The sequence below is a fragment of the Danio rerio genome, chromosome 11 (genome assembly GCF_049306965.1).
Source record: "Danio rerio strain Tuebingen ecotype United States chromosome 11, GRCz12tu, whole genome shotgun sequence".
NCBI classification, from domain to species: domain Eukaryota; kingdom Metazoa; phylum Chordata; class Actinopteri; order Cypriniformes; family Danionidae; genus Danio; species Danio rerio.
In genome coordinates, this window is record NC_133186.1 from 7,856,600 (window position 1) to 7,880,606 (window position 24,007).

The window sequence follows — 24,007 nt, forward strand, 5'->3', positions numbered from 1 at the left end:
CTGCCTACTGCCACTTTTCCAAATGATCAACTAGAAGTCAAGTTATTATATAATACTCTTACAACAACCTCACAAGATTGCAACACTGTTTGCAAATGTTCATTTAAATAATAGTCAGGAAACACTAATTTGCCGAACTATATTTGTAACGATGGAACTTGTGACCTTAGTTTGCTAATAATGGTTTTGGGAAACACATCCCTGATCATGTGACCATATTTTCATTTTAAAAATGCAATTTCTTGTCCAAAGCTGTCAACACTTTTAGAGCTTTCAGAAATAAGAAATCACAGCCTCAATAGTGATGAAAACACATGAAATGTGTCTTCCTTTATAATATATAAGAATGTATAATCTACATATATAATCCTCTACAACATTGTTGCACTTTTATAATATATACTCCATTCATATAAAGAGTCTTCATATATTTTGGATTTGACTTGTGACACCTATTGCATTTTAATATGATCCTTCAAAGTTAGCACGCAGCCATTGGGGAATCATGCATATTCTGTTAGATTTAACAGAGATATAAACACGGATAACATGCTTGAAAAATATGCCCCTCAAAGGCATCGTGTCAGCCATATGTTGTCTAAATTTCTCTTCAGCGATCACAATAGGGCAAGATGAAACAAACTCTGGGCTCAGCATGTTGCATGTTCAGCAAGCTAATGTGCCGCATTTCGTTTCATTTCTCTGTTTCCCATTTCCCCTTGTTTTTCTCTCTCCCTTTTCTTCTTTCTCTGTCCTCTCTCTGTTCTCTTACCCAAACCAGTAATTATCGCGTCTGTGATGGCTATTATAATTCTGATTTGCCTGGGTAAGATTCACTGCACACCGTAACTTATGTCACTCATAAAACATTACTGCCGCATTAAATTGTGCGAAAAGACAAAGCACTGGCACTTTCGGCCTGAGAGAACCATCTTTAGCCTCTTTAGAATCTGGCTTAGGGTAAAGTAGGATGGAGAAATGAAATACTCTTGGATGTTTGTATAGAAAATGGAAGTAAATTTACACAGTGGCAGTAAAGTTTTATAAAAAAAACCACTCGTCATGTAATCATCAATATCAAAAGTCATGTGTTAAAGACAACATGAAATCCAAATCGAAGCTTTCCTTGGAATAAATGTATTATTTAGTGTCCATGTTATTATTAAAGACGGGGGAAATACTAAATTTGTTTCACTTAAGTCTCTCTAGGAATTGTTCACCCCTCAAAAAGTGGTATATAAGTTTAAAATAAGTTTCTTTATTTTGTTAAACACTAAAGAATATATATTTTAAGAAAGCTTAAAAGTGTGACACGGTGGCTCAGTGGTTAGCACTGTCGCCTCACACCAAGAAGGTTGCTGGTACGGGCTGGGCCAGTTGGCATTTCCATGTAGAGGTTACATGTTCTCCCTATGTTCGCATGAGTTTCCTCTGGGTGCTCCGGTTTCCCCTACAGTCCAACAAAATTGGCTTTGTGTGAATGTGAGAGTGTATGGTTGTTTCCCAGTACTGGGTTGCAGCTGGAAAGCCATTCGCTGTGTAAAAAATGTGCTGGAATAGTTAGCGGTTCATTTTACTGTGTCGACCTCTGAAATAAAGACTGAAGGCTGATTTATACTTCTGCGTCAATCGCATGCGTATGGTCTGGCGCAGCCTTGGCTGACACCAACGCTGACTCACACCTCTCATAAAATTTAACTACAAATCGCAGAGACACGTAGCGCAAGCTCTGTGATTGGTCGGCTTTGTGTTTATGAGTGTGGCCAGGGCCAAGAGCCATACTCGTTGGATTGAGTATTTATAAGTGTCCAGTCCCATGAAAGAGCTCCAATTGGAAACTATTGTTTTGTGCTTGCCTTATGATTAAAGTTGTTGCACGTCTGTCGGTTCCCACCTCTGAATGAACGAGTTTGAGCTACGTGTACATTAATGTAGCGTACAGAAAAAACAAAACACCCGAGAAGAAACTCGACACAGAGAAACATGATAACCTCAACCTCAATGCCAGCAAGCGTTTCGGAAGTGTTATTGCAGAGCAGCATGAACAGCATGGGTGTATAAATGTATAAATGCACAGCAACATGCAAAGCATGTGCCGTGGGTCATAGCGATTGCTTAATGCAGAGGTATAAACCAGCCTTGAGCTAAAGAAAAATGAATGAAGAATTCTGAAAACCTTTAATCATTGACTTCCATAGTTGGAAAAATAAATACTATAAAACTCAATGGTTATAGCCTTCTTCAAAGTATCTGCTTTTCTGTTCAATAGAAGAGCGAAAGTCAAACAAGTCTGGAAAAAATACAGCGTTAGTAAATGATCAAAGAATTTTCGGTTTTGGGTGAACTGTTCCTTTAATAAAATCAGCTTACCATAAACCTTATCCTTGCTGTACATTATCTGGTGTATTTATTTATTTATTTATTTCTGTCCAGACTAAAATAAAAACAAATGAGGATAAGGGATTTTAATATACAGTATACCTTTTTGAAGCTTTTAAAAAATTATTTACAGTTTAAGTCAGAATTATTAGCTGGATTTCTTTTTCTTTTTTAAATATTTCCCAAATGATGTTTAACAGAGGAAGTGAATTTTCACAGTACGTTTGATAATATTTTTTTCTTCTATAGTAAGTCTTATTTGTTTTTTTCGGCTAGAATAAAAGCAGATTTTAATTTTATAAACACCATTTTAAGACGAAAATGATTAGCTCTTTAAGCTATATTTTTTTGTCGATAGTCTCAGAACAAACCATCGTTATACAATGACTTGCCCAAATACCCTATCCTGCCTAATTAACCTAATTAATCTAGTTAAGCCTTTAAATGTCACTTTTAGCTGTATAGAAGTGTCTTGAAAAATAACTAGTCAAATATTATTTACTGTCATCATGGCAAAGATAAAATAAATCAGTTATTCGAAATGAGTTATTAAAACTATTATGCTTAGAATTGTGTTGAAAAAATCTTCACAACGTTAAACAGAAATTGGAGGAAAAAATAAACAGGGGGGCTAATACGCTAATAATTCAGGGGGGCTAATAATTCTGACTTCAACTGTATATTGGAAAGTATTACAAAAGTTCCATTGTAAAGTAGTATCATGTTGTCTTTAAAACATGTACATGTTCATTTTATTTGTCTGAAGGCAAAATCTAACAACTTTCTTTCTTGACTCTTAACCTTTTCCCCCTTTCAGACTCATTTGTTGTTTAACTTCAGAGTTCTTGCATTTAGAATTTGAATGCTAATCCAACTGATTTGCCTGATGTAATGTTGTCTCTCTCCTCTGCTGGCCATGCTCTGTAGCTATGAAGATAATAAACCATTTATCAAGTAAGAGCGTTAGCTAGACATCTGTGCCACAGCCTCATGGTTGCTCCCCCTTGTCATTTTATTGTCTGTTTGCTGGGCTCTTTCAGAAGCGCCGTCTCTGTGCCGCTCATCTGCGCTGTCTGTCTGTATATGTCTGTCTGTGGCTTAACTGGTTTCTTAAGTTTTATTCCACCTGGACCGTCCTAAAATGCTCTACGTTCGAACTCCATACCCTCATATCCTTTAATTCTTAATAATAATAACAGTTTTTCTACCCTGCTATTCCTCGACTATAACCTTTTACATTATTCCCTCATTCTGCCCCCAAACCCTTCAACCTCCTCACACAGACATATGCTCAAACACTTCATAAAGCAAACTGCTTAATATAGTCTTACATAAAATCCTTCATAAGTCAAACCACTCATACTCTTCATTTTCCCATAATACAGTGCCCTCTAACCATCCTATTGCTCTGTAAAACTATATATATATATATATATATATATATATATATATATATGGTTTAGGTGTGGTTATTGATAGATTTGTTTTGTTTTATTTATTTGTTTATTTATTTATGTGTTTGTTTATTCATTTATTTTTATTTCTTATTTAAATTGTTTTATTTATTTATTAATTTACTTGTTCATTTATTATTATATTTAATTATTTATTTATTTTTATAATGGGTATTTATTTGTTTATGTATTTATTTGTTCATTTATAATAAACAACAGTCATTTATTTGGTAAATTTGTTTCATTTTATTTTATCTGTGATATTTATTTTATTTTTATTTATTTATTTATTTATTTATTTATTTATTTATTTATTTATTTATTTATCTCATTCATTGTTTTTATTTATTTGTTTGTTCATTTATTATAAACAAATATAATTAGATTTGTTTATGTATATATTTATGTGTTTGTTTGTTTATTTGTTCATTTATTATAAATATATATATATATATATATATATATATATATATATATATATATATATATATATATACATGTGTATATTATTATATGTGTGTATTTATTTATATATTTGTTTGTTTTTTTATTTTATTCATTAATATAATTAGATTTATTAATTTTATTTATTTAGATTAAATAAGCTGTCATGCAACACGTTTAAAGTAAATTTTAAATGACACTTATAATTTAATAACAACTCTGTTAAATGTAATCTCTAGCAAATTTGAAAGTGCAAATCTTTCTTGTATATTAGGACATCACTATTTGCACTATTGCTAAATTACAAAAAAAGTGTACATTTTTGGAAACTGAAATGTACATTTCATCTAAATGCTGAATAAATACGTTTTACATCAATGCATGGTTTATTACAACAGACAAAATATGACTTGAAAATATTTCTAGGGCCTAAAAAAAAGCCGATTTCCAAATTAAGCTCTTAGCACAGCACATTAATAATGAAAATATTGGAAGGACATTTATTAAATGTCTTAATGGAACAAAATCTTTGTTGTAGTGATTTTGGCATAAAAGAAAAATCGATGATGTGTTATGTATTTTTGGCTATTCCCACAAATATCTTCATGCAGCTAAAGGTTTTGTGGTCCAGGGCACAATTTGAAAATCTATTTGTTTGATAATAATTATATAATCGATCAAACAGTCATGTTTTGTACATGTTGTCTAGTGTGTGTAAATTGTATTTATTTGCTTTTTAGACAATAGTATTTTAACATTGTCCATTTTTTATTTATCACCCACAACATGAAGCATTCGTTGCAGACAGAATTTAAATATCAGCACATCCATATAGCTCAGTCCGAGATCCTCCTCATTTACAGAGCTCAATCCATTTATACCCTCGCACCTTCAAATCTTTTACCCCATAGCCCTGCTGTTCCTCATGGCTTCAAATCCTCATATGTTGGTTTCTTGTTTCATCTCTCATCTCTCCTCTGATGAAAGCAAGCTCTATCTCTTTGGTTCCTTAGCCAGCCGAGACCTGTTGTCAGCGCCTCCTCCACTAAAACGGACCAATCAGAGATGATTACTGCTCTTTCTCTTTCCCCTCCGTCTGAATGCAGCCCAGTATCATGCGTCTTTACCCAGTAGTTATGTGGCATGCAAAAATATCTCTACACTCCACTGCCTCGATACTGATTAAACCTTCTTTACAATAATCCCCTTTTCATATGGGATTGATTAACCTCTCAGTGATATGTTCCACTGCATTTCCCATCTACACTGCCAATAAATGCTTTTCTTACTTAGAGTTTTTGTTTTCTTTCTAATCTAAATAGCTAAAAACTCTTACATCGAGAAGCGTTGTCTTGACAAGCACAACATATTGTCTTGTTTTCAGCATAATATATGTTAAACATATATGTCAGCATAAAATATGTCAAAATTTAGGGAGTTTTTCCTTAAAACAAGCAAAATAATCTTCCTATTGTGTACACTGAAAATATTTTTCTAGTCCAAATATCCAAAAATCATTAAATTAAGAAGCATTTTTTTAGACAAGCAAAGTATATTGTTGTTCACACCAGACGTGGAAGAAGTGTCAAGCATGAATGACTTATATGTTAAGTAAAAGACATACTGTAGACCAGGGGTGTCAACTTTTTTGGCCGAGGGGCAGATGCAAAAAAAAAAAAAAAACATTGTCCCAGGCCAAATTTTACATACTAAAATTAATCCGGAGTCGCCACAGCGGAATGAACCACCAACTTACAGTATCTAGCTTGTTTTTTACGCAGCGGATGCCCTTCCAGCCGCAACCCATCTCTGGGTATTATATATATAAATATTATATGCATATATATATATACATAATATATATATATTATTTGCTACTTTGCTTGTCTAGAAAATGCTTGTATATTTAAGAGTTTTTAGATATATTGGGGCTATAAACAAGACAAAAATAATTTAATAAAAGTATTTTTCGCAGTATAAGCAAAATAATATTTTTGTTTTGCTTTGAAATAAGATTGATTTGTATCCTCCATTGGCAGATTACTTAGCTTGTTTTAACTAAAAACTCATCAAGACAATATCTTGTACTTGTCAAGAAAATGCTCTTTTATTTAAGGATTTTTAGATATTTGGACTAGAAATAAGACAAAAACACAAAGTAAGAAAAGCCCTTTTTGCAGTGTACATGTGCCCAAGATGTTAGTCCAAAACGATTTTCAGGACCCATGTTTGATTTACTATTATTGTAGTACATTTTTGGTTCTTTACTAAATAATACATACGTTTTTGTTTCTCTTTTATTTGCTCTGGAAGGTCGTGGGTCATGGGCGGCTTCGCTCTGCTGTGTCTTTTGGGCCTGACCTGGTCATTTGGTTTGTTCTTCATCAGCGAGTCCTCCGTGGTCTTAGCATACCTCTTCACCATTTTCAACACTTTTCAAGGCATGTTTATCTTCACCTTCCACTGCCTCCTTCAAAAGAAAGTAAGTGCTTCCCGGAATACATTGTTCTACCAGAGCAGCAGTCGATTTTAACGAGAAGTGCACATTAAAAAGTTCGCTTGAACAAAAAAAAAAAATGTTCCTTTGAACTGCAGGTACGGCGAGAGTACAGCAAATGCCTCCGACACACGTACTGCTGTAGCAGGATCACGACAGAGAGCTCGCACAGCTCCACAAAGACCTCAACAACACGGACAAGCGCTCGCTACTCCTCTGGTACTCAGGTACAAATGCTACTGACCCACTTTCCATTGTTTTTCTCTCAATGGCTTTTAATGCAGCGTTCAGTTATATTATGAGGCACATTTTATACTTTGTGAACACTTCCATCTGCTCTTAGCGTGGAGCACAATCTTTTCATATATGTTTTTTCCTTTTTTGTTGTTTTGTAAAACCGATTTTAGAGGTTTTATTAAACGTCTTTATGATAGATTGTATTATATTATGGGGAATCGTAGCTATAGTTCTTGTACAATGTAAGGATCTGATATACTATAATATATATTATTTTTAAACTATATTACTGTGTGCTCACAAATTATGTAGTATTTATGGTGAAAACTGTGAGATTTTATTATAATTTTTATAGAAGACTTAATGTCAACATTTAATAAAAAAAATTCCAGAACAAATCAAATTAGCTGGTTAAGAAAGATGTGCATTTATTTTTATGTACAAATATGAGTGTGACGTATGCATTATCAAGATGATGATAATAATTATGTGTTATCCAGTATAAAATTAAATTAAATAAACAAAAAATTTAATTAAATTAAAATTAAATTAAATTAAATTAAATTAAATTAAATTAAATTAAATTAAATTAAATTAAATTAAATTAAATTAAATTAAATTATAAAATCATGCCCTGGGATAAGATGACAACCTCTCTAATAATGTGCAGCGCTTACATTACGCAGCAACTAATTATATGTGTTCTTATCCTTTAAATAGGTGCTTATCATTTTATAATTAGTGTACTTAGTAATTATATATATATATATATATATATATATATATATATATATATATATATATATATATATATATATATATATATATAATGCCTTAAATATTTATTTAAACTGTTAATAATTTGAAGTTGGTTTCAGACTTAGTCAGATACACTTTAATTCAGTCAGCCTATAATAGTCTAGCACAGGTAACTAATAAACATATTAATAAATAAATGATTAAATAAATGAATAAATAAATAAATAAATACATAATTATTTCAATATGCATTACAATAATTATTAAATATACAAATTAAATAAATTATAAATAAAAATGGGCCATTTTTATTTATACATTAAAATAGACATTAGGACATTCTGCATGGAAGTCTTTCAAATGAAAAGTGAGGCTATAAGTGCTATCATTTGTTGGCAGTTTCTTTAACATTTTGTTATAAAAGTATGAATGTCATTGCATCAGATAAATAAGACTGAAGTGTCCGAATGCATACAAAATGCAGTTTAGATCCACTGTACATATCAGAAAAAAATCCAATTTTTTCCCCTAAAAAAGATAGTGATCATAGTTTCTTCACCTTACAGAGTCGAATCAGGAGAATGTGGAATGACACAGTCAGAAAACAGTCTGAATCCTCTTTCATCTCAGGAGATATCAACAGCACATCAACCCTCAACCAAGGTCAGTCATACACTCAATATCAATTTCATGAGAAACTTTTTTTTTTGTATAGACCAAGAGAGAGAGAGTTATCTGTAACTGGGCCTTCCATGTTTAAATATTTTTCATTGAGTTGATAATATTTTTATTCAAATCACTCATTTTGGTATCTCTGCACTTATGAACTCATACTTTACATTTATTATCAAAAAAATATATATATATATTATATTATATTGTGGACTCTGGACCACAAAACAATTCTTATGTTGCACATATATATTTTGAGAGTAATTTAAAATGCACAAAATGACAAATGTTTTATGCCAAAATATCATTAGAATGTAAAGATCTTGTTCCATGAATTTAATGTCCTACTGTACGTAGAGTAAAACCTAATTCCTGATTAGTAATATCCATTGCTAAGAACTTAATTTGGACACCAATAGAGGCACTTTTCTCAACATTTATATTACATTTTGGAACCCTCAGATTCCAGATTTTCATATCATCCTGTCCTAACAAACTGAATATCAGTAAAAAGATTACACTACCTGACAAAAGCCTTGTCATCGATCCTAGTTGTAAGAGCAACAAATTATTACTTGACTTCTAGTGGGTTGATCATTTGGAAAAGTGGCAGAAGGCAGATTTTTCAGATGAATCGTCTGTTGAACTGCATCCCAGTTATCACAAATACAGCAGAAGACCTATTGGAACCAGCATGGACCCAAGATTCTCACTGAACACAAATCAGTCAAGTTTGGTGAAGCAAAAAATCATGGTTTGGGATTACATTTAGTATAGGCGCTTATGAGAGATCTGCAGAGTGGATGGCAACATCAACAGCCTGAGGTATCAAAACATTTGGGCTGCTCATTACATTACAAACCACAGGATAGGGCAAATTCTTCAGCAGGATAGCACTCCTTCTCATACTTCCGCCTCCACCTCCAAGTTCCTGAAAGCTAAGAAGGTCAGGGTGCTTCAGGATTGGCCAGCCCAGTCACCAGACATGAACCTTATTAAGCATGTCCGGGGTAAGATGAAGGAGGAGGCATTGAAAATGAATCTGAAGAAACTTGATAAACTCAGGAGTCCTGCAAGAACGTTCCATTCCAGATGACTTTATTAATAAGTTGTTTGAGTGATTGCAGAGATGTAAGGATGCAGTCCTCCAAGCTCATGGGGGTCATACACAATATTAATTCCTTTTCCCCTTCACCATGACTTTATAGTCTATACTGTACATTATTTATGTTAAATGACAAGACTTTTGTCTAAGCAAAGTCAGACCTTACTGTCCTAATTGAATAATTAAAAAAGAAGGCATGATTATATTTTATTTTGGTAAAATAAGTGTAATCTAGAGGCCTTTGCCTTTTATATAAGCCCCTTCTGATACCAAATGATCAACTAGAAGTCAAGTTATTATTTGTTGTTCCAAAAAACTTGGATAGGCAACAAGACTTTAGTCAGGCAGTGTACTTATTCAACTTTCAGATAATTTATACACCTAATTTTTCAAACCAATTCAAACTTAAGACTGGTTTTGCGATACAGGGTCACAAATATCAAATGTTTCTTATTAAGTAATTTATCATTAAAATGTATTCACTTAATTCAAATCGTTTTGAACTGCTGTTCATATGTATATGAAAAGAATTATCATTAAAATAAATACATGAATATATTCTAACTGATAAGCATGAATGCTGGAAAACATTGATTGATATTTAATTTAAACTCTTAAAATGTGATTTTTTTTTTTTTTTTTTGTCAACATGAAATAACTTCAGCAATACTTTAACTCACTTGATTTGACATATGTGTCTGAAAGCAATTTAATTAGATGGTCTCAGTTTGGCAGGTGGTTTAAAAGGAGTAAGTAAAAAATAAGAGGGATTGGTGTAATCAGTCAAAAGTTGTTTCAGAGGCGAAGCAAGTTATTACATTTTGATGAAATCTTATGAAGCTTTTTTTTCACGCTTTGAAATGACATGAACCAATGATATGTTTATAAAACCTCAGGGATGTGTATTAATATAATAAACAGGGTCATCTTTGATTTCATGTTTGCTTTATAAGAAAATGAAAAAGCCTAATGTCAATTTAAAGAGACAAGAAGTTAGACAAACCCCTTTTGGGCCTATTTTACACAGCTACAGTAGTGAGTCAGTAGAAAATATGCCCTCGGTCAGCTATTTCAAGGATTTAGAAAAAGGAAAAAAAAAAAAACTGTCATTTATTATTTAGCCAGGGCTGAAATGCATGTGATGAGAAGATGATGTTCAACTCTAGCTGACCTGCGGTAAGGTTGTATTATTCAGAGCCGTTTGCTTTGGCTTGCTCTAAAACACTCAGCATGCTTTTAATGCTTGCGTTCAAGCGCACAACACAAAGGTGAAAAAAATACACTGGCATTTGTTTTCTTGTTTTACAATTCTTTGTTTAGAAGCAAAACTAAACAATGGGTTTTATTTGCAATATTAATAGCACACCACTGAGAAAAAAATATATATATATATACAGTTGAAAACTATTAGCCCTCCTGTGAAAATGGAAATTCTTTTTAACATATTTCTCAAGTGCTGTTTAACAGGGAGATTTTTTTCAATACATTTTTAAACTGGATAGTTTAAAAATAATTTTAAGTACTAATTTATTTTTTTATTTTCCATTATAAAAGTGGATTTTTTGCTAGTTATTTTGTTAGATACTAGTATTCAGCTTAAAGTGTAATGTAAAAGCAATATTTCTTAAAGGGGGTAATAATATTGACCTTAAAAAATGTTGTAAAAATTATAAAACTCACCTCATTTCACAATAATTTATACAATATTTTTGTTTCTGCTGGAAAAACTCCTTTTGCTTTAAGTTTGTCTGGAATAAATACAGTTTTAGATTGTTTACAACAATTTCTATGGTAAGCTTGATTATTTGATATAATTTTATTATTAAACATCACTTGAAAAATATATTTTAAAATAATAGAAATGTCACAGGAGCGCTAATAATTTAGCCTTTAACTGTATATGGATAAAACAAAATAGCACTATTAGATTATAGACCCTTTTCACAATTCAGGGTTTCTCAGTAGCGGAAGGCGTCATGGTTGAGTAAACTTAGAGCACAGTGAATGGGAGAGTACAACAAGTATTTTTTTACAATCCTATTGGCTGAAATATTGAATAAAATAAGTATAAAAAATTGAAATATGAATATATATTTTATATGAAATAATAAAATAAAAACTTCACAGTGGTGTTATCAAGAAAAAAGGGGAAAAAATGTGTGAGACTGATGACAGCAGCCAGAAGAGAGAATAACGTCAAATTTACTCGCAGCCCCATAGACGCTGCATTAGAAACACCTCGCATAAGTGGTAATTCATTTTTTGTAATTTGACGTAAAGATGATGTAATACATTTATAAATGCATATATGTTTTTTTTATATCTAAATATTAAAAACTTTCAAGGATTTAAGATCATGATAAAATTAAATGAGTCATAACAGAGTCTTGTGAAAAGGGTCCATTGTAGCACAGACCTCAAAATAGTAAGAAGCTGTGCCCAGTGAAGTTGTTCGATTTTTGTCAATTCCCTTTAGAATAATTAACATAATAATTAGTGTACAATTGCAATTAAAATACTACTCCAGTGTTTTCTATTTAAGTATTTCAGGTTTAATTTAGTGTGTTGCTTGTTTCTCTTCTAACTCTTATGAAATTTATTAGCAGTATCTGGGAGAATTTGTCTACATTAAAAATTTCAGTATAGTTTGATTCATCTTACCTTTGACAAATACTGTTAAAGACATAGTTCACCTAAACACAATAATTGTGTCATTATTTACTTCCTTCAAACCTTTATGACTTTTTTCTTTTAAACATGAAAGAAGATGCCTGTAACCTGTAACCATTGACTTACATTGTATTTTATTTTCCTACTATGCAAGTCAATGGTTACAGGTTTTCAGCTTTCTTCAAAATATATTCTTTATTAAAAAAAAACACTTGAGGGTGAGTAAATAGTACAAATAGTACATTTTCATCTGTGGGTGAACTCCACAGCACTGAAAAGTTGCACTGAAATAGCACAAGTGTTGAGCTACAGTAGATAATGCAAACAAACAAATAAATAAATAAAAATCCACAGTATGAAACATCCATTTATTTAATCAGTTTCTTAAAAAGGCAATTCACCCCAAACTGAAAATTCTACCATCATTTACTCATCATTCAAAAGAATTTCTTTCTTCTGGTGGACACAAAAGAAAATATTTCAAAAAATGCTGAAAACCTGTAACCATTGTCGTCCATAGCATTTGTTTTTCCTACTTTGGAAGTCAATGGTTGCATGTTTCTAACATTTTTCAAATATATTTTTTTCTGTGTTCAACAGGAAAAACAAAACACAAAACCATCTCAGAACCACTTGAGGGTGAGTAAATAGCGAGTCAATTTTCATTTTTGGGTGAACTACCCCTTTAAGCATTTTAATTAGGTGTCTTAGAGGTCGTAATTATATTTTCCTCTTGTTTTGTTTTGTTGCTTCAGGAATGACGGGCAATTATCTTCTTACTAACCCTCTTCTGAGACCACAAGGCACTAATAACCCCTACAACACCTTACTGGCTGAAACTATCGTATGTAACACACCAACGGTGCCAGTCTTTCACTCTCCAGGTGTGACTACTAATCCACTACACTCCTTTTTTTACCCTTCTGAGCATGTGGTACTATGCAGTATGATGGTTATTACCAGAGTACTGTGTAGTATCAGCCATTCTATGCTGAAAAATCACCCAGATACGTTTAAAATAATGAGTTTTGCTGCTTGTTCAAACTACTTTGTTTTTTAAATGAACTGAATCAACACAATTCTAGAGTTTTTTTTTTTTTTTTTTTTGCTGTTCTTACTTTTAGTTTTTGCTTGTTTCTAGTCTAAATATAAAAAAAAATCTTAAATTAAGAAGCATTTTCTAGACAAGTAAAAACAAGAAGCATTTTCTAGACAAGTCTTGTTTAAGAAATAATATGTCAAAATAAAGTGAGTTTTTTTCTTAAAGCAAGCAAAATCATCTTGTTTTTTTCTTCTGGCATAAGATTAATTGGTGGCACTTAATAATAACTACACACTCTGAACCATTTATTAAGCATTCGCATATAGTTATTTCATTATTTGTTTATCATTAACTCTACATTAATAAGTGTTAGTAAGCATTTTACAACTGCAGCTACAGATGCTGTATTGTTGACTTATAAGCACATTTAAAATGTGCCTAATAATCGTACTTTCATAATTTGTGACTGATTGATTTTTCATGACTAACTGAAGTATTGCATTATTTACAAACCATTTGTATTTAAGAGTAGTTGGTTTTTAGGATCATTCAGAATGAGTTAGTAACTGATTAATTAACTATTGAATACATCTTATTATTTAGTCATATATTAATAGTTAATTTGGATGTTAATAAATGCTTTATTAACATAACTTCATGCAATTTTGTGACCAAATCTAAAGTAAGGACTTTATGCTTTATAATTCATTTATAAATGAACAATAATGAACAATAATCTTTCAAATCTTATCTAAAAAATAAAATTACTGTACAGTTTTAACATTGCTGAATAACAAGAGTGTCAAAATATAATAAAACTTGAATAAATCAACAACAATATAATCATTTAACAACACTTTATGACACAACATTTTAATGTTATTTAGCCATATTTAAACGCCATATAACCAATGTTTAGATGTTTAAAAGTTAAGATTGCAAAGATTTATTTTTCATTTGATACAGTTTTATTTGTGTATGTTTAAATGAATAGAAAAAAATAAAGTCATTTAATTTCTTTTTTCATATTTAGAATATAACTGAGGCTTTAATTGTCATTTCTAAGAGATTTATAAAGCATAATTAGTCCTCACTTTAGATTTGCTCACAAAACTGGATGAAGTCAAGTTATTAAAGCATTTATAAACACACAAATGAACTATTAATATACACTTACATTTTTGTCATTTTGTTCTTAAGTTCAAACTACTAATTAAAAATGAATTGAAACAACACCATTCTTGAGATTTCATTGGGAAAACTTAATTGTTTTACGTTCAATCCACATACATTTGTTAAAAGTGTCAAGTTAACTTAATCAATTTGTGTTGGGACAACATCAATGACTTGTGAGGAATCCTGCATTTTTACAGTGTGTGTGTAAATAATAAGATATATAAATGGTCATTTGAATAGTTTATTAATCATTTACTTAAGCATTCTGAATTACCTTAAAATACTACCAACTATGCTTAAATATCTGGTTTGTAAATAATGCAATAGTTAATTTTGTAATGAAAAACGAATCAGTGAGTCTAAAAATACAACGATTAAACACATACACAAGAATACAGCATTTGTAGCTGGAGTTATAAACTGCTTGCTAACATCTACTTATGTAGAGTTAATGCTTAACAGAATTCAATATTTAGTAATGCTTAATAAATGGTTCATAGTGTGTAGTTATTATAAAGTGTTGCGATTATTTTGCTTAGCCCATTGGCAGAATTGCTTGTTTTAAGGAAAAACTCACTTCATTTTGGCATATTATTTTTTGAAACTAGACTATATTTCTTGGCCGTCAAGAAAATACTTCTTGATTTAAGAATTTTTAGATATTTAGAATAGAAACAGGACAAAATTTAAGAAACACTTTTTTTTTTTTTTTGCAGTTTATTTTCAATCCACTCAAATTTTGTTAAATTAATTGATATGTGTTGAGACAACATGAAGGAATTGTGTAGATCCCAACAATTTGTACAGTGTACACTCTCAGAAATAAAGATACAAGAGCTGTCACAGGGATGGTACCTTTTCGAAAGGTACATATTTGTACTTTAAGGGGCTTTATTAATACCTAACAGGTATATATTAGTACCAAAAAAGTTCAAAAGCACACCTCTTGAAATGTTTAGAAATATATAGCTTTGAGGTATATATAAGTACAAATATGTACCTTTTAAAAAAAGTACCACCCCAGTGACAGCTCTTGTACCTTTATCTCTGAAAGTGTAGCTTATTTGTGTGAAAAAATGCACACAGTTCCTCTTTTAATATAAGTGATCCATTATTTATATTATTAGTAAACCTGTAGCTCTCGGTGTGGTTTTACAGCACAGACTATACACATTTTTCCCCATTATAAGACCACTACTTTATTTTTTTAATGCACACAACATTACTTTTTTGTTATAGTGGATATTTATATCTAAGCAAGCAAATGTAATTCCACAGTTTTGTTAACAGTTTGTCCTGTTTTCTCTTTCCTCTTCCTGCACACACTCAGTGACCTACAGAGAGACAAGTATGCAATCAGTTTTAAATGTCCCCATTAAATGTAATTCCATGATTTTATCAGCAATACATCATCTGCATACTGTCAACACATTGGTTCAGAATCATTAGAACGAGGACGTGTTGCTCTCAACGAAACAATACTTTCATCACCTCTGCTTTTAGAACTTTGGGATGTTGGCACGATGCATGCACATTACACACACTCACCGATTTTCTAGTCTAAATGTATACATTTCATTCCGATTGGAGATTTTACTCGAACTGACCGCCTTCTCTCGTTGTTAAACACAGTTTCGTTTGGACTTTAAGTTGAACTCAAAGTAATGCTTGCTTCCAAAATTGAATTGCTGCAGATGTTGAGGCCAGTCTGTGTAAAGGGCAGTTACAGTTATGTATTATACGCATGTTGCAACAGCCCTCTATTAGGATGATGAATGAAAATTACATCCACAAAACTTCTTTGACTTTAGCAGTTTGTTTGTTTGGCACAAGAGCTATATATTTTCTTTTTTTCTCTCTTTACTGAGCTATTAAATACCTTAGTGATTACCTAAAGTATCCAAATACAATGTCTTCATTTTTGTATCATTTACACAATATACATGTTTTTTGTTTGAATTAGAAATTAATAAAGTTTAAATTAATGTTTTGTTATGTAAATATATGTATTCAATAAATCTTTATTATTATTATTATTATTATTAATTTATGTAATGTATTGTTATTATTAATATTCTTATAATTATTCATTCATTTAATATACTATTATTATTATTATTAATTTATTTAATGTATTATTATTATTAATATTATTATAATTATTCATTCATTTATTATATTATTATTATTATTATTATTATTATTATTAATATTATTATTAATTTTTTAAAAGCATTATGATGATGATTATTATTATTATTTGTTTATTTAAAGTATTATGATTATGATTATTATTATTATTATCATAAATATTCGTTTATTAAAAGCATTATGATGATGATGATAATGATTATTTGTTTATTTAGAGTATTATTATTTTTATGATTATTATGAGTATTATCATTATCATTATGAGGATGATGATGATTATTATTATTATTATTATTATTCATATTATTATTATTATTTTTTATTACTATTTTTTTATGTAAAGTATTATTATTATTATTTCATATTTATTATTATTATTATTATTATTATTATTATTATTATTATTATTACTATTAATAATAATATTTACCCTCCTCCTTTATGTGTTAGGGGTTTAAAAAAAGAGAAAATCCCTCCTTTTTCTAGCCTCTCTGTCTCAGTATCCAGCCGAAATATCTCTTAAACTCAATTTTCTGAAATGTCCCTCCTCTTTTCACATCTGCCTTCTCTATTCTTTGTGTTGTCATTTCTGTGGAGAGTTTCTGAGAACGGCTGTGTCCAAAGCACCCACCGGTGGCCTCTTGTAAGACGCAGTTAAAGATTATCGTAGCTCATGCAGATGGCCAGACATCCACCAGCGTGCAAATGAGCTCAAATTACCACATTATCTCCAGTCCAGCAAACAAACCCAACTGTGACTTTTAACGGAGAGAAAAGGCCTTAATTGTGATGTTAATTTAATTTGCTAAATCCTTTGCTTGCGCTAAGGTTTTTCTTTTCTTTTGGTTTTTCTGTTAGTGATAACCTCATCATGTTTTACAATAAATCATTTTCCTTTTTGTTTTGTGTTCTTTTCGTTCATCAGCAGCGCTCAGGTCTGCTGGCCTGAACAGACAGACTTGATGTGAGTTGTTCAGAGTGAGTTTTCTCTCTTCTGTCTGTTGGATGCTTTTGCTTTCATTGGCTCTCTGTAGTGTGAGAAATGGCTATTGTGTTTTTTTGTTTTGTTTGTTTGTTTGTTTTTCCTAATTTGGATTTTTTTTTCTGTTACATTCCTTCACCCCACTGCCTTAACTGCTTCAAATACAAGCTGATGTTGATCAATTCTGTCACCGCTTTTTCATCTGTGAATACACATCTGTGCCGCTCTCTCATTTGTGTCTGTGAATCCTGCCGACTGATTTTAATGTTGTTCGGGATGCAGTTGAAACAAGAAATTGCTCATTGTGAATTGTTCAAAATTGTTTGATTGAGGAAACATTCAGAACCTCAAATTTGGGAGAATTTACAAAGCAGTTGTGTCTGCATTGGAACTATGCAAATTCCTAGATGCAGCAGATCTGGAGTACTTTGCTGGTTCTCGAGAAGTGAGCTCCACAAAAAGCACTTTTACAGTGCTCTGCATATATACAGTTGAAATCAGAATTATTAGCCCTCCTTTGGATTTGTTTTGCTTTTTTAAATATTTCCCAAATGATGTTTAACAGAGAAAGAAAATTTTCACAGTATGTCTGATAATATTTTTTCTTCTGGAGAAAGTCTTATTTGTTTTATTTCGGCTAGAATAAAAGCAGTTTTTATTTATTTTTTTAAACAATTTTAAGTTCAATAGTCTACAAACAAACCATCGTTATACAATTAACTTGCCTAATTACCCTGTCCTGCCTACCTAATTAACCTAGTTAAGCCTTATAATGTCACTTTAAGCTGTATAGAAGTGTCTTGAAAAATATCTAGTCAAATATTATTTACTGTCATCATGGCAAAGATAAAATAAATCAGTTATTAGAAATGAGTTTGTTTAAAAAAAATCTGCTCTTTGTCAAACAGAAAATGGGGAAAAAAATAAACAGGGGGACTAATAATTCAGGAGGTTTAATAATTCTGACTTCAACTGTAAGTACACCTCTCACAAAATCTATCTATAAGTTCATATTTTTAACAGGAAGCTATATAATATTATATTTGTGCATATACATTAGATTAGTCAGTACTGAAGCCAAATCTGGAGCTTATCTAACAAATAACTTAATATAACAGTCCAAAAACTAGTACACACAAATAAATAATAAATATTTAAATAAATATTTAAAAAGAGGAAAAAGCAAAAAAAGAAAAAAAAATAGTTAATTTTGTAGGTTGTAATTTATTTTTGCAATATTTTGCCTGAAATTTATTGCATTATCTTTTGATTTTCTAAATATGTTCGGTGACTAAAATGTTATTTTAATTAATATATCTGTTTAATTAATCTGTTTTGTTTAAATGCACGAAAATATATTGCCTATAATCACTGAGAAATGGATAAAAATATTCATTTTTCAAAATGGGATGTACTCAACTATGCTGAGCACTGTATAACACAAAAACGGGACTTTGAAAAAATGTTCCTACCCACTATTGTTCCAGAAAAAAAATCTTGCCCTTAAATCACGATCATTTTATCTGAAAAATAAGCAAGATTGTTTTATTAATTAACAAAAAAGTACATACATTTTTTTTTTTTGCTTGTTTCCTAATCTTATCTTATTAATTGTGTTGCTGCTTTAAGTGGCTAAAAGCATGATGCTGTACAGTGCTTAGCGTATATAAGTAAACCCCTTACAAATCTATCTTTTAAATATTTTTAATAGGAAGCTATGCCAGATTATATTTGTGTATATACATTAGATTAGTAAGTACTGAAGCCAAATCTGGAGCTTATCCAACAAAATAACTTACAATAATGCTCTAAAAACTAGTACACACATTTTTTTGTTATAGAAAAATAGTAAATATAGATTTAAAAAGAGGAATAATCAAGAGAAGCAAAAAAATAAATAAATAAATAAATTTGTAGAAATTTTGTAGGTTCTACTTTATTTTTGCAATATTTTGCCAGAATTTAATTGTATTATCTTTCAATTTCTAAATATGTTCGGTGACTAAAATATAAATTTAATAAAAATATCTGTTTAATAAATCTGTTTAGTTTAAATGCACCGAAATATATTGCCTATAATCACTGAGAAATGGATAAAAATATTCATTTTCAAAATGGGATGTACTCAACTATGCTGAGCACTGTATAACACAAAAACGGGACTGTGAAAAAATGTTCCTACCCACTATTGTTCCAGAAAAAATCTTGTCCTTAAATCACAATCATTTCATCTGAAAAATAAGCAAGATTGTTTTATTAATTAACAAAAAAGTACATACATTTTTCTTGCTTGTTTGCTAATCTTATCTAATTAATTTTGTTGCTGCTTTTTTTGTAAGTGGCTAAAAGCATGATGCTGTACAGTGCTTAGCGTATATAAGTACACCCCTTACAAATCTACCTTTTAAATATTTTTAATAGGAAGCTATACCAGATTATATGTGTGTATATAGAGTACATTAGATTAGTAAGCACTGAAGCCAAATCTGGAGCTTATCCAACAAAATAACTTACGATAAAAACTAGTACACACAAATTTATGTTATAGAAAAATAGTAAATACAAATTTAAAAAGAGGAAAAATCAAGAGAAGCAAAAAAAAATAATAAAAAAAATAAAAAAATTGTTGAAATTTTGTAGGTTGTAATTTATTTTTGCAATATTTTGCCAGAATTTAATTGTATTCTCTTTTAATTTCTAAATATGTTTGGTGACTAAAATATAATTTTAATAAATATATCTGTTAAATAAATCTGTTTAGTTTAAATGCACCAAAATACATTGCCTATATTCCCTGAGAAATGAATAAAAATATTCATTTTCGAAATGTGATGTACTCAATTATGCTGAGCACTGTATATACCAGGGGTGAGCAAACTTTTTCTTATGAAGGGCCAAAAATCAAACTTGATGGGTAATTTCCTAATTTATTTAATAATATTTAAAAATAACTAGAAAACATTGCTTTACATTAATTAATACAGTATATATATATGTTTTTACATTTTATAATAAGCTTATTACAATAAAATCTGTCGAGTGACAGTATTAACATTTTTAAAAATCAGATTAATTTACAAAATTTAATTAGAAGATTTAATTTCAGTTTGCTATTTTGTAGCTCACCAATTAGTTTACGTCAGATGGGATCGCGGGCCAAATGAAAGGGTACAATAGGCCCAATTTCGGCCCACGAGCCATACTTTAGGGATCTCTGGTATATACAAACATGTACATATTACAATTTTTATAGTGGAAAACATGGCAAAAATACTTTAACTGTGAAATTAATGAATTTGTAAAGTTCTTAATGAGCAGACTAAAGATTTCCAGTGTTTATTCAGCATTCCTATACAGCATTAAGCATCTAAAAAAAATGATTGTTTATATTCAGACCAGAACAAACTTAACTCGTTCTTCCTCTTTTGTTGTTGCAGGACACTCGGTAACCAGCGGCAGAGATACGAACACGTTCGGTACTCTACCACTCAACGGCAACTTTAATAACAGCTACTCACTCCATAACTACAGCGACGGCATGCAGGTGGTGGACTGCGGGCTCAGTCTCAACGACACGGCCTTTGAGAAGATGATCATCTCCGAGCTTGTGCACAACAACCTCAGGGCCGCCGAGTCCCGGATCGGTACCAAAAAGGGGGCAGGGATTAGCAGAGGGGAGGAGCCTGTGGTTGCAGAGACGTCCTCCCTGGTGCAGGTGGGCGGTGACAGTGAGATGGAGAGACTGGGGCTGCACCACACGCATCCCCGCACACTCGAAGCCCCCCTAATCCCCCAGCGAACTCACTCGCTCCTGTACCACACGCAGGAGAGAGCGAGGCCTGAAGCGGAGGCTTCGCATCCCCAGAGCTACATAGGCCAGCTCCCACCTCCGGCCGAAACTGCCCTGCCTTCCCCCAACAGAGACTCGGTGTACACCAGCATGCCAAACCTCAGAGACTCGCCGTTTTCGGAAAGCAGCCTAGACATCGTCCAGGATCTCTCGCCATCCAAAAACAGTCCGAACGAAGACGTTTACTACAAAAGCATGCCCAACCTGGGATCAGGCCAGCAGCTGCACGCGTATTATCAGATGAGCAGAGACAGTAGCGAGGGCCTCATCATCCCCGTCTCTAAAGACGCCTGTGTCCCCGAGGGGGACGTACGAGAGGGACAAATGCAGCTGGTCACAAGCCTTTAAAAACAAACTATAAGCACCGCCCACCATGTACACAGCCCCGCCCATCCACCGATGGCAGAGTGGTCTTCCCTTTTTTAGCCTCCCACATAACTGCACACATAATGGAGAAGTACCGCTGCTGCTCAATGAGTTACATTCAGGCCCAGATGGAATCTGCAGACTTACTGCGTTAGCTCTCCTGATTGTTAGCAGTGGAATGAAAATGATGGTAAAACACAAAGCTTTTCCCTTGTTTTTCAGTAAAAAACATCTACACCTCCTTTAAACAAGTTTACTTGAGCAGTCATTTAAGAAACATTTCAATACTTTCTCAAAGCAAAGACTCTGTTTCTCAAACAAATATGCTTTTGCTGGAAAACAAGGAAGAATAATAGGATCATTTTCGTTTGTTTTGGTTGCTGAGTGTAATCAAAAATCAAATTAGCCACAGTTATTTAATAAATACACATACAAGAGTCAGATTATATGTACAGTAGAACTTGTGAATGGGGGATTTCCAGTTTTATGCCGAAATCTGTGGTGTTCTGAAGTTGTAGATTCTGTATGGGCCTGGTTACAGTAATACAGTTTCACATAAAAAAATAAATAAATAAAGCCAAAAAAAAAAAAAGTCTTTCTCGTTCCAGTGCATACATTTCTCAAAGGATGTACATATTTGTTCACATATTTCTCTTTTGAATGCAGTTTCTTTTTTTAATTATTATTATTATTATATACAAAAATGGAATTTCCAGGATATTGTCCTGACTGAACTGAAGCATTTCTTTTGACACCCTTTACAATCATCAACAAAATCCCATGTGACCACTAGCGAACAAACCCCAGGCCTTATATTTTCTCAATCTGACATGAACTGTCAAGGTTAATGATATAACATAGAACAATATATTTTGTTGTATTGATTGTGTAAAAATAAATTGAGATGAAATTATAACAACCCTAAATATAAAGCAAATGAATTTTCGAAATGAGATGACTATGTAAAAAGTGTGTTTATGATGATGCAATCAGTGGGTAACCACAGGTACGCTGCGAAAGATATCTGTTTTGCTCATTTAAATGGATTTGCCACTTCAGATCAGTGAGTGTTAGTGGATTCTGATGTTCTTGTGCTTTGCACATATTTATTTTGTGCAAAGCATGAACGGGACATTTTTTTTAAAGACGTATTACTGCAGTCGGGGTTGGATATTTATTTATTAAATTATTCTTTAAAAAAATGATAATACTTTTTGTGAATATTTTACAGCACTGGTCGACGTAGTTCATCCTCGTAAGCATAATTAAGAAACCCATCTCTGATAAACATGTTAAGGAGCCCATCGCTACAAAGGATGTAAAGTTCTACACTTGTTTAACAATAAATAAATGTGAATTTTTTTGTCTAATCAAATGTTTAATGCTTTGTTTTTTCTACTCGCATGCCTTCAGTTCAAGAGTTCACACTTAGCTGATTGATTATAAAGCTTGTTTAGCAAGCTGTCCTGTGAAAGAGCCCCTAAGCTCATAAGATCCTCGAGCCCGGGGGTCCCTCCTGTTTGCAAGGCGAGAGGGGTGTTTGTGCTCAGTTTCGAGAACTCCCCTGCTGTAGTAGCTAATAAACAGATAGTGATTGCTCTTATGAGATAACTACTTACTTGGAGCATGACTATGGTGCTGATTTGGATTAGTCAATTAACTTAAGCTGAATGTTTTTGGATGGTGGGAGGAACCCAGGGGAAACCCATGTGAGCGCGGGGAGACTGTGTAAACTCCGCACTGAAACATTGGCTGGCTTGGTAAGGACTAGAACCAGTGACGTTCTTGCTGTGAGGCAACAGTGCTAACCACTGGGCCACCGTGCCACTCTTTTAGGAAACGAGGAGGAGTATGGAAGGAGGGATTCTTCAAAACGAAGATGGCTGTGATATAGTACCTAGCGCAGTGGTTCTCAAACTTTTTTCATCAAGTACCACCTCAGAATAAAATAGTCTCTCCAAGTACCACCAAAATGAGCAGTATTGAAATACAGTTTAGCGTAGTAGACCCAGTAAAGCAGCTACAACTCTGCACAGTTAAAAATAAAACATGGCAGATTACCTCAGATATATAGGCTATATGTCATATATGGCATATTATATACATAATTTTTGATCAATTTTGAAATGTGTGTAGCATGTACATGACATATTTCATTAATTCATTCATTTTCTTCTGGGATCTGGGGGTCACCACAGCGGAATGAACCGCCAACTTATCCAG

General features: G+C 32.0%; 1 protein-coding gene across 50 annotated transcripts in view; it reads left to right on the top strand.

Moving 5' to 3' along the window:
- The window catches only part of adgrl2a (adhesion G protein-coupled receptor L2a), a 282,003-nt gene extending 259,627 nt beyond the window's left edge, over window positions 1–22,376 (top strand). For 3 of the 50 annotated variants that reach the window (XM_073916317.1, XM_073916306.1, XM_073916316.1), the window contains 8 exons: window positions 6,591–6,759; window positions 6,873–7,001; window positions 8,337–8,433; window positions 12,818–12,856; window positions 12,973–13,101; window positions 15,766–15,783; window positions 17,512–17,550; window positions 21,006–22,376. In XM_073916317.1, the coding sequence (XP_073772418.1) occupies window positions 6,591–6,759; window positions 6,873–7,001; window positions 8,337–8,433; window positions 12,818–12,856; window positions 12,973–13,101; window positions 15,766–15,783; window positions 17,512–17,549 (619 nt within the window). In that variant the 3' untranslated portion in view covers window position 17,550; window positions 21,006–22,376. Of the gene's footprint in view, window positions 1–3,306; window positions 3,334–6,590; window positions 6,760–6,872; window positions 7,002–8,336; window positions 8,434–12,817; window positions 12,857–12,972; window positions 13,102–15,765; window positions 15,784–17,511; window positions 17,565–21,005 lie in introns of all 50 variants that reach the window. The other 47 variants (XM_073916329.1, XM_073916319.1, XM_073916330.1 and 44 more) reach the window with 28 other exon arrangements.
- Window positions 22,377–24,007: the final 1,631 nt, after the last annotated feature.